At 55.0% G+C, this 10,511-nt stretch overlaps 1 protein-coding gene across 1 annotated transcript; it reads right to left on the bottom strand.

Moving 5' to 3' along the window:
- Positions 1 to 2,014: 2,014 nt before the first annotated feature.
- On the bottom strand, positions 2,015 to 8,617 carry WBP1 (WW domain binding protein 1). Its single transcript, XM_081021085.1, has 4 exons — positions 8,465 to 8,617; positions 6,476 to 6,578; positions 5,526 to 5,687; positions 2,015 to 3,416 (listed from the first exon to the last, which is right to left on the bottom strand). Exons 1-4 carry the CDS (start codon positions 8,537 to 8,539, stop codon positions 2,770 to 2,772), a joined length of 987 nt encoding a protein of 328 aa, XP_080877211.1. The 5' UTR covers positions 8,540 to 8,617; the 3' UTR covers positions 2,015 to 2,769.
- Between the last annotated feature and the right edge of the window lie 1,894 nt (positions 8,618 to 10,511).

Genomic DNA, 10,511 nt, shown 5'->3' with positions numbered 1-10,511 from the left:
TTTACTGTCTGCTGATTCTCTAGCCACATTTGCCTCCTTATAGAGACTGGCTCACCTGCTTCACTATGCAGCCTGAATATTGCATGACTTCCTCACTGTGCAACAAATCACGCTAAGGATTCCTATTGCTTTCCGGAACGAGTCATTTGCACACTTGTACTGCTCCCACTATTTATTTATTTGCAACCCACAAGCCCAGGGCTGAAGTCCAGCTGCAAACTCTGCCCCCAAACACACAAGATTTGGATTTTTAAAATAAAAAATCAGCTCTAGCTCTAAAGGAGTTTTGCAAGAGGAACAACTTGTAGATTCTCAGTCACGCTCTCCATTAATTCCTTAGCTGAAAGACAAGCTACACAAATGAATGATTGATTTAAAAGTTCAGGATGATGGGAGCTGGGGGCCAGCAAAATATGGAGGGCAACAGACAGAAGAAAACTACTTCATAGAAGCATGAGAGTTGGAAGACACCCTGAGGATCATCTAGTCCAACCCCTGCAAGGCAGGACTATGCAGCTGGGATTGAATCTGCAACCTTGGCGTTTGCAGAACCATGCTCTAGCCAGCTGAGCTATCCAGCCTTAAGGAGTTGCTGCAAGAGGCCTGTCTGATGTTTTGAGCACACTATTGTGATTCTTACTGAAGAAATGGAGGCATAAGCGAAGCATGTGCGCTTCAGTGGGAGAAATCAAGTACAGTGCTACAGCTCTGTAGCAAACAGTCAAGTTTGTACACCTGGCTTGAGAGCAGTACATGTGAAAAGGATCTAGGAGTCTTGGTTGACCACAAACTTGACATGAGCCAACAGTGTGACGCGGCAGCTAAAAAAGCCAATGCAATTCTGGGCCGCATCAATAGGAGTATAGCATCTAGATCAAGGGAAGTAATAGTGCCACTGTATTCTGCTCTGGTCATACCTCACCTGGAGTACTGTGTCCAGTTCTGGGCACCACAGTTCAAGAAGGACATTGACAAACTGGAACGTGTCCAGAGGAGGGCAACCAAAATGGTCAAAGGCCTGGAAACGATGCCTTATGAGGAACGGCTAAGGGAGCTGGGCATGTTTAGCCTGGAGAAGAGGAGGTTAAGGGGTGATATGATAGCCATGTTCAAATATATAAAAGGATGTCACCTAGAGGAGGGAGAAAGGTTGTTTTCTGCTGCTCCAGAGAAGAGGACACGGAGCAATGGATCCAAACTACAAGAAAGAAGATTCCACCTCAACATTAGGAAGAACTTCCTGACAGTAAGAGCTGTTCGACAGTGGAATTTGCTGCCAAGGAGTGTGGTGGAGTCTCCTTCTTTGGAGGTCTTTAAGCAGAGGCTTGACAACCATATGTCAGGAGTGCTCTGATGGTGTTTCCTGCTTGGCAGGGGGCTGGACTCGATGGCCCTTGTGGTCTCTTCCAACTCTATGATTCTAAGTTTGCTTCCAAGACACGTTCAGATCTCAGCCGGGAGTGACAGGTCCAGTCCTGGGCACTGAAGCTCAGACAGGTGGATAAGTCAGGATACAGGAATGCTGCAAATCTTAAGGGGGCTCTGTTTAGATTAGACAAAAGGGGGGGAGCGCAGACCCTTTGGCGTTTGTGCTGGCTGTTCTCATCCAAATACGAGGATGGCAGTTAAAAAATGGGAGCCACTATGGCACTCCTTCTAAGAACAAAACCCCAATTAACTTATCAAATGCCAGGGAGGTAAATTCAGAAAGAATGTGTGCCTTCATCAGAGACTAAAAAAAGAAAAAGTCACTGGATTCAGGTTACAGGGCACCTTTGCTGAGACAGGAGGATGGGCCACAATGAGCCAAGACCCCCTTCCCTGCCCCAGTTATGCATCTCTTGACCTATGGAAAGAGGGGGGAAATTGCTTATCCCAGCCCACACTTGTAACTCTAAAAGGGGGCTGAACTTATAAGATGCAGCTGCCGCAGCACGCAAGTTTCCACAAAGGAGAGCTGCCACACAGACAGCCCCGCAACACACACGCCAAACAAGAGCCTCTGAGCCAGGGGTGTCCACATCTCTTTAATAATAAGCACGCACTGCTGCCCCCCCCCACAGCACACGGGGAGAAGCGCCTCCACTCCCAAGGCTACCAGGCACTGGTATGGTAAGGACCCAACAAGCCGCTTCAAGCAGCCTGCCCAGGGAAGGCCAGCTCCCCACTCCCAGCCCAGCTTGGTTGGAGCAAGGAGCAGGTGTCGGCAAGAACCGTTTCATCCATGCAACCAGCAAACCCCAAACCCAGTGCAAATCCCCAGGGGGAGGGAAGGAAGGAGGCAGCCCCCACCCAGAGGAAGAGCTGCACCTTGTCACCAAAGGTTACGGAGCGCAGCGGGAGACACACACACGCACACACACAACTGCTACGGTAGTCGGGGTCCGGCAGGTAGTCCAGGCCCACCCCCCCCCAAGAGACAGGGCACTGTACAAGTCCACAAAAGGCTCCTACGGAAGCACCCAACCCAGAGGGCAAGAGGGGGAGCAGACCTTTGGTCACAAAGCTGGAAGAGAGCTTGAGGGGCGCACTACGGACTGCCTAGGCAGGGAAACAAGAAACAGAGCGTGAGATCTGGCTATGGGCAGAGGGCAGTGTTGGTGCTAAGGCGGTAATTCTCCACAGTGAACTGCAGGGCGCAGAAGCCCTTCCTGCCTGTCTCCTGCTGCCGGGCGCCAGGAGGGCGGCAGCGGCGGAGTCCCAGGGGTCAGGAAAGGGCCGTCCCCGAAAAGCAGGGAGGGGAAGTCAGCCAAGCAGGGCAGGCGCCCTTCAGACAGGCAACGTAGGCGAAGAGGCGGCCAGTTCCTCGGGGTCGCCTTCCGCCTGCCCCGAACACAGGCTCTGGGCCTCACTGCCCAGGGGAGAGCAGGGGACCCCTTTGGCCAGCAGGTGGGCTGCCTCCTCCTCGCTGTCCTCGCCAGCGGCCTCTTCCTCGTCCTGCCCACGCCCCACCTCGATCCCCGAGTCGCCCGTCAGCCGGCGGTGGCGGAAGTGCTCGCCCTCTTCGTCGGGCCCTTCGTCGCTGTCCGAGACTCGCCGGGAGTCGCCTTCGAAGAGCTCCACGCTGGAGGAGAAGAGGGCGTGCTTGGGGGGTGCGGGGCAGGGCGCCAGCTTGCCCGCCAGCTCCCAGCTGCCCCCCGGGCTGCTGCTGCCCCCGCCGGCCCCTTCGGCATCCGCCTCGCCCTCGCTGGGGGTGCTGGCCTCCGTAGCTGACAGAGAGGTGCTGCTGGGTGACGTCAGGCAGCTGGACTCACAAGAGCAGCTGGTATAGTTCTCCGAGCTGCCCGTCAGAGTCAGCGTGCTGGAGCCCAGGCGGCTGGCCGAGCCTCCCAGGATGGCACTGTAGGGGGGTGGCGGGGTGGTCGGGCGATGGGCCACCTCTTCGTAGGCAGGCAGCTTGAAGGAAGCCAGCATCCCTGCAGAAGGAGAAGGCGGGGAGGAGGGCAGAGAGACCGACTCAGCACCACCCAGGGCCGCAGAAGCAGACAGACACCTGAGAGCCGTACCAACAGGAAGGGGTGACACAACCTGGGAGTCATTTTGGACTCACAGCTGTCCATGGAGATGCAGGTCATTTCTGTGTCCAGGGCAGCTGTCTACCAGCTCCATCTGGTCCTCAGGCTGAGACCTTATCTGCCCGCAGACTGTCTGGCCAGAGTGGTGCATACTCTGGTTATCTCCCAACTACTGCAATGCGCTCTACGTGGGGCTGCCTTTGAAGGTGACCTGGAAACTACAACTAATCCAGAATGCGGCAGCTAGACTGGTGACTGGGAGTGGCCGCTGAGACCACATAACACCAGTCTTGAAAGGCCTACACTGGCTCCCAGTAGGTTTCCGAGCACAATTCAAAGTGTTGGTGCTGACCTTGAAAACCCTAAACGGCCTCAAAGGCCCAGGAGACCTGAAGGAGTGTCTCCACCCCCATTGTTCTGCCCCAACACTGAGGTCCAGCTCCGAGGGCCTTCTGGCGGTTCCCTCCCTGTGAGAAGCAAAACTACAGGGAACCAAGCAGAGGGCCTTCTCGGTGGTGGCACCTGCCCTGTGGAACACCCTCCCATCAGATGTCAAAGAGATAAACAACTACCTGACATTTAGAAGACATCTGAAGGCAGCCCTGTTCAGGGAAGTTTTTAATGTGTGCCATTTTAATGTATTTTTAATCTTGGAAGCCGCCCAGAGTGGCTGGGGAAACCCAGCCATATGGGCGGGGTACAAGCAATAAATTATTATTATTAAGCGGCAAAGCAAACTGCTCTGCGTGTCACAGCTTCTGGGCTCGAGGGCCGGCACTGCTGGGTTGTAGAAGACCTGGAGAGGCCCTGCCAGCAAGCGTAAATAAGGGCCACTGGCCTGTAGGCCACTGAATGTTGCTGGCCTCCAGCCCCCATCAGCCCCAGCCAGCATGGCCAATAGTCAGGGATGACGGGAGCTGTAGTTCAGTAAAAGTTCTGCAGTCTAAGGGGCGTGTGCCAAGTTCTGAAACTGATAAAAAAGTTGCTGCCTTCACATCCACGGAGGGGCACCTACATGGGGCTCAACTGCTGGCTCGGAAGGTTTCCCTCAACGCTTCTCCTTAAAACAGCATCGGCTGGATATGATTTAAGGAAAAAGCATCCAGAACTAGATGTTCTGGCCTAGTTGACCCAATCTCTTCCAGTCCCCTAGTTCACAAGCCTTAGCTGCTGGCTTGAAATGTCTGAGGCCCACCAGCCACAACGGGACGGGAAGGGCCAGAACCGCTTCCAAAAGGGTGGCAGGTGAGGCAGCATTTGGCACCATCAGTGGCCAATTCCTGACCCTGCTTTCTGTCAATACCTAATCCATTTTGGGAGATAGCAGAATTCTTTGCCATGTGTTTTCCTGGTAGCAAGGAAGTCTACAGTTCACATTTCCTCAAGCTAAGGGCATTTTCTCTGGAGTTTTAATGACAGCCTCCACAATGTGTTGATCCAAGTGGAGAAGCCATCTCCTTGTATGTTTTTCCTTTCCCACCCCACATGCCTCACAAAGTATTTTCTGTGATTTATTCTCCGCTTCTCCTTCTGCATTCAACTTGTACCTCTGCACCTCACAAATCCCTGATAGTTTCGTTCACCCTTTGTCCTTTGATACGTATTTGGTTTTTTTTCCTCCTGTAACAAGCTTCCTCTCTTATCCCATTCCTGTCTATTCCCTATTTATCCCTCTTAATATTTGTTATTGTTACTGGTTCTCCTTATACCCCTTTTTCCTCAGAGAGGGGGCCTTCCTTCCCCTGAACTCCTCTGTCTCCCAACCACCTTTAATCAGCAGGCAAAAGAGTGGCCCAGAGGCCTGCCAGCTGGACCCAGAGTCTCGTTTGAGAAACAGGCTCTGGCTGAAGGACCTGAGATCTCTGGGGATATTGGCCCAAGGCGCCAATGGCCCCTGCTGCCCTTAGTTTTTGCTCCCCTCCCTCCTTCCCTCCCAGCCCCGTGGCACTGCCCCACCCGCTGCCCCCACAGGGGCTGGGCGAGGCAGAGCCCAAGAGAAAAGGCACTCACTGAGATCCATCATGGACGGGGGATAGTTGCAGGCACCGTGGTAGGCAATGAGGTTGATCTCCCGCTGCCGCTGCTGCTGCTGGAGGCGCAGTTTGGCGCGGCGGTGCCTGTAGGCGCAGCAGCAGCTGAAGAGGATCAGGACAGTCCACAGGAGCCAGAACCCTGCCAGGGAAGGGGCAAAAAGGAGGAAGGTCAGCTATGAAGGAAACAGGCCTGCTCTGGCCCTCCTCTACTAGGTAGTTTGGGGAGAGTCAGCTGCTGCTGCTGCCTGTCAGTGTGTAGACAATTCTGAGCTAGACGGACCAAGGCTCTCTCTCTCAGGAGAAGGCAGCTGTTCAATAGCTGTTCAGAATCATGGGGACTAGAATCCTGCTTTATTTTAAGGTTACGAGCCACAGCTGCCAGTCAGCATAGACAGCATAGAAAGCTGTTGATTTGCTGAGTTTTGATTCTTGTTTCCTCCCTGGCTCCTTTCCTGTGTGCATATTTATTTAAAAGAAAGACAGTAAGCCTGTGGGGGAAGAGGCTGCCTTGCTCGGATTGTATGTCAGCCCCTTGGGGAGCTTGTTTGCCTGAAGAGCACCTTGGGGAGGCCCACAGGGACGTCAAGGCAGAGGCGCTAAAGAAATAATACACAAGCAATACTGAGCTGCGCAACGGGTCTCACTTGGCAAAAGGCACTTTCCGAGGTTTCTGTTAAATACAGCCTTTTATATGGAATCATGAGGACTACAGTTCAGTGGCTGAGCATCTGGTTTTCCAAGCAAGAGGGCCCCATGCTCAATTCCCAGTGTCAGACCGGGACAGCCTCCCGGCCTGAAATCTTGGGAGTTGCTGCCAGTCAGTGTTGGATTTCCTGAGCTAGATGGGTCAATGGATCCGACTCAACGCAAGGCAGCTTCCCACGCTGCTGTGACACAGAGGCCTCTTCCTCCTTCCCTCCTACTCACACCAGAGCTCGTAGTAGTAGATGCAGCAGCCGGTCTCCCCGCAGCAGTGACCCGTCTCGCACACGTACGGCTGGTCGTTCACCCCAGGGCAGAACTCACGCGCCTGGACCAGAGAGAAGAAGGGGACAAAGCTGGGAAAGGTTCAGGAAAAGGGCGCCGAAAACGCCCAAGGGCAGAAGAGGCAAGAGGTGACATGACAGAACTGTATAAAATGATGCATGGGGAAGGCGGAGAAAGAAAAGTATTTCTCCCTGTCTCATCGTCATCATCATAATTTATTATTTCTACGCCGCCCATCTGGTTGGGTTTTCCCAGCCACTCTGGGCAGCTTCCAACCGAACATTATAAACACAATACAGCATTAAACATTAAAAACTGCTTTAATATGTCTTTTAAAAGTCAGATAGTTGCTTATTTCTTTGTCATCTGATGGGAGGGTGTTCCACAGGGCAGGTGCCACCACCGAGAAGGCCCTCGGAGCTGGATCTCAGTGTCCAGGCTGAACGATGGGGATGGAGATGCTCCTTCAGGTCTACTGGACCAAGGCCGTTTAGGGCTTTAAAGGTCAGTACCAACACTTTGAATTGTGCCCGGAAACGTACTGGGAGCCAATGCAGGTCTTTCAGGACCGGTGTTATGTGGTCTCAGCGGCTACTCCCAGTCACCAGTCTGGCTGCCGCATTCTGGATTAATTGCAGTTAACACGAGAACCTTTATGCCAGTAAGTTTCTGGGCTGGTTTCAACCTGTAACGCCTTAAATGGCTCATCACCACCAAACCCCATGGTCTGTCTCTCCCCACCTGAACTGACCTGGACTCTGCAAACATCCTCTGAGCTCCTTCTTTGTGTGCCTCCTCCATGAGAGGTCCGGAGGGAGGCAACACAAGAACGGGCTTTTTCTGCGGTGGCTCCCCGCTTGTGGAATGCTCTCCCTAGGGAAGCCTACCTGGCCCCAGTCGAAAGAATTCCTCCTCTTCCAGGCCTTTGGCTAACTAAACAAAGTATGGTCTTTAAAAACAAGGGGGGGGGGGGTTGGTTGGTTGGTTTTTATTTGTTACTACGGTATGTATTTTTGTGCTTCTATATTGTAAACAGCCCTGTGATCTTTGGATGAATGGTGGCATAGACATTTAATTAATGAAATAATAAATAATGATAATGAAACTCCAATTGACATCCTGTGAAGCTGTCGCCGCCGCCTCCCCCCCAAATTGCATGCCTCCCGTTATCCGTAGATTTGGTCCTCCTTCATGCACCACATAGCCTTTGGAACTCGCTGCCACAGGAAACAGTGATGGCCATTGACCCGGACGGCTTCAAAAGGAGGCTGGGCAAATTCTGGAAGGAGGAGAGGTCTGTCCATGGATCCTACTAGCTGCGATGCCTCTGCTCTGTATCCCACAGCTGGAGGGAGCCAGGTTTCTGCATCCCAGCTTCTGAAGATCTCAAGAGGGCGCTGCTCCCAGATTCCCTGGAAGGGGAACCTGCTGCTGCTGCTCGACAGAGAGGGCTCCTTTTTAAATATTGTTTTTATCGATGTCATTTTAAATTGCGATTGATAATAATGCAGGAATTTTAGTTTTAGATTTTATGATTGAGGCGGAAATTGGTTTTCCATTGGGTTGTGCCCCTTTTGATGTGCCCTATTTATTGCTTATGTCTTTGGTTATGTCGGCATAAATCCTGTCATGTCGTGAGCCGCCTCGAGAACTGTTTTAACCATGGAAAGGCGGCATACAAAGAAAGGGATGAAGATGGTTGTTAGGGAAATTACGGGGGGGGGCACTGAAGATGAGGAGGAGGACGAGGAGGAAGACGAGGAGGAGGACGAGGAGGACCCCCTTGGCCGCCCTTGGGAAGAGGCTGCTCCGCCCGATGCCCCCGCGCCCGCCTGCAGATCCCTCCCGGTGGAGCCTCCCGGGCCAGAGGCACTCTACCTGGCCCGGGCCTCTCAGACCGGCCTGGGCGCTCCCCCCGCGGCCCCCTACCTGCCGCTCCCGGCCGAGCAAGGCGGCCCAGCCGGCCTGGGCTTCCCTCCCGGGCGGAGGCCTCCTCCGCTCCATGACGCCGCCGCCTCAGCCGCCTACAGCCTTCGCGGGCGCCCAGACGCCGCCCCGGCCGCCTCGGCCTCCTGGGGCCCGGACGCCGCCGCCCCCGCCCGCTGCCCCGCGGCGCCTCCGGCCCTCATCGCCGCCGCCGCCGCCGCCCAGGCCGCCCGGGGCTCCGGCTCCGCCGCCTCAGCCCAGGCCGCCGGCCCCGCCGCCGACGCCGCCATCACTCGGGGCCGCGGCTCCCGCCCCGCCGCGCCCGGCCCTCCAATCGGCGCCTTCCGCGGGGCTGCCGGCCAACCGGCGCCCGCGCCTCCGTCCGGCGGGGACCAATCGGCGGCCGGCTTCTCCCACAACAACAGCAGACAAAGAGGCCAGGGGCCCGCCCTCCGCGGCGGCGGAAGGGGCCTCCAGCCAACGAGCGGAGACCGCCTTCGTAACTGGCAGCGGCGCTGGCCAAAGGCGGCGCGAGGGGCCGGCCGAAGCTCCGATGGACAGCAGGGCCGTCCAAGGGGCGGCGGAGCTTTGCGGAAACAACCCGTCGCCGGGCCCTCCCACGGGGCGCTCTCGGCCAATGCGAAGCGGAGGGGGAGGTGCGTGTTGCGGGAGCCGGCCAATGGGAAGCGGCGACTCTCGCCTCCTCGGGGGAGCGCGAGAAGCTACGAAAGGAGCGTTTCAGCGCCTGCGCAGGGGGGGGGAGCTGTTCTCTCGTCTGGGGGAGAAGTCGCGCGAGAGGATGCGCTGGGCCTGGAGCCGGAAGTGGAGCCTCCCTCGAGTAGAAGGAAAGGTCGCGGGGAGATGCGCTTGAGGCCGGCGGCTGAGAGGGAGCCGGAGCCGGAGCCGGGCGGAGTAGGGGGCAGGCGGGCGGAGGGGCGGCCAGGGAGCCGGGAAGCGGGCTCGGCTGTCGTGGAGCTTCCTGTGGAGGCTGAAGGGGGAACTGGGCCTTCCGGGCCTCGAAGGAGGAAGAGAAGCGGGGGAGGCCCGTCAGTCAGCCGCTCCTGGGTTCCGCCCTGGAGAAGGAGCAGAGCAGGCCTGATGAGGAGAATTATGAATATTATTATGATTAATATTAATTAACAAGCAATAATAAAAACAAGTTGAATGAATACAACGTAAAAACAAGATTAAAATACAACATTAAAATATTAAAATCCAGCCTCATCGCAGGAGGAGAAAGGAAAAGGAAAGGGGGAGGGAATCAAATTGGCTCCAAGGCAAAGGCCAGGCGGAACAACTCTGTCTTACAGCCCCTGCGGAAAGAAGTCAGATCCTGCAGGGCCCTGGTCTCAAGAGACAGAGCGTTCCACCCGGCCGGAGCCATCACTGAGAAGGCCCTGCCTCTGGTTGAGGCTAATCTGACTTCCTTAGGGCCCAGGACCTCAAGGTTGCTATATATGTTCCCGTGGGGCAGACCGGGAGAGGCGGTCCCGTAGGTACGAGGGTCCTAGGCTGTGAATCTAGCTGGGTTTCCCCAGCCACTCTGGGCGGCTTCCAGCAAAATATTAAAATACAATAATTCATCAGATATTAAAAGCTTCCCGGCTCCCTGGGAGAAAAGGCAAGTGGTGACATGACAACTGTATAAAACGATGCATGGAGAAGGCGGAGAGAGAAAAGGATTTCTCCCTGTCTCATCATCATCATAATTTATTATTTCTACGCCGCCCATCTGGCTGGGTTTCCCCAGCCACTCTGGGCTGCTTCCAACCAAATATTAAAAACACAATACAGCATTAAACATTAAAAACTGCTTTCAGATGTCTTCTAAAAAAGTCAGTTTATTTCTTTGACATCTGGTGGGAGGGCGTTCCACAGGGCGGGTGCCACCACTGAGAAGGCCCTCTGCCTGGTTTCCTTCCGCCGGCCCATGTCAGGGGTCTGAGCAGGGCCAGATTGAGGTTTGATGAGGCCCTCAGCTACTGAAGGTAATGGGCCCTTGACATATACAGCTGTCCTTTGTCAACAACAAATTGTCGCTGTTTTTTGT

The sequence above is a fragment of the Podarcis pityusensis genome (assembly GCF_964106645.2).
Source record: "Podarcis pityusensis genome assembly, chromosome: 9".
NCBI classification, from domain to species: domain Eukaryota; kingdom Metazoa; phylum Chordata; class Lepidosauria; order Squamata; family Lacertidae; genus Podarcis; species Podarcis pityusensis.
The sequence above is the reverse complement of the archived record's forward strand: the minus strand, read 5'-3'. Positions and strand labels throughout refer to the sequence as shown.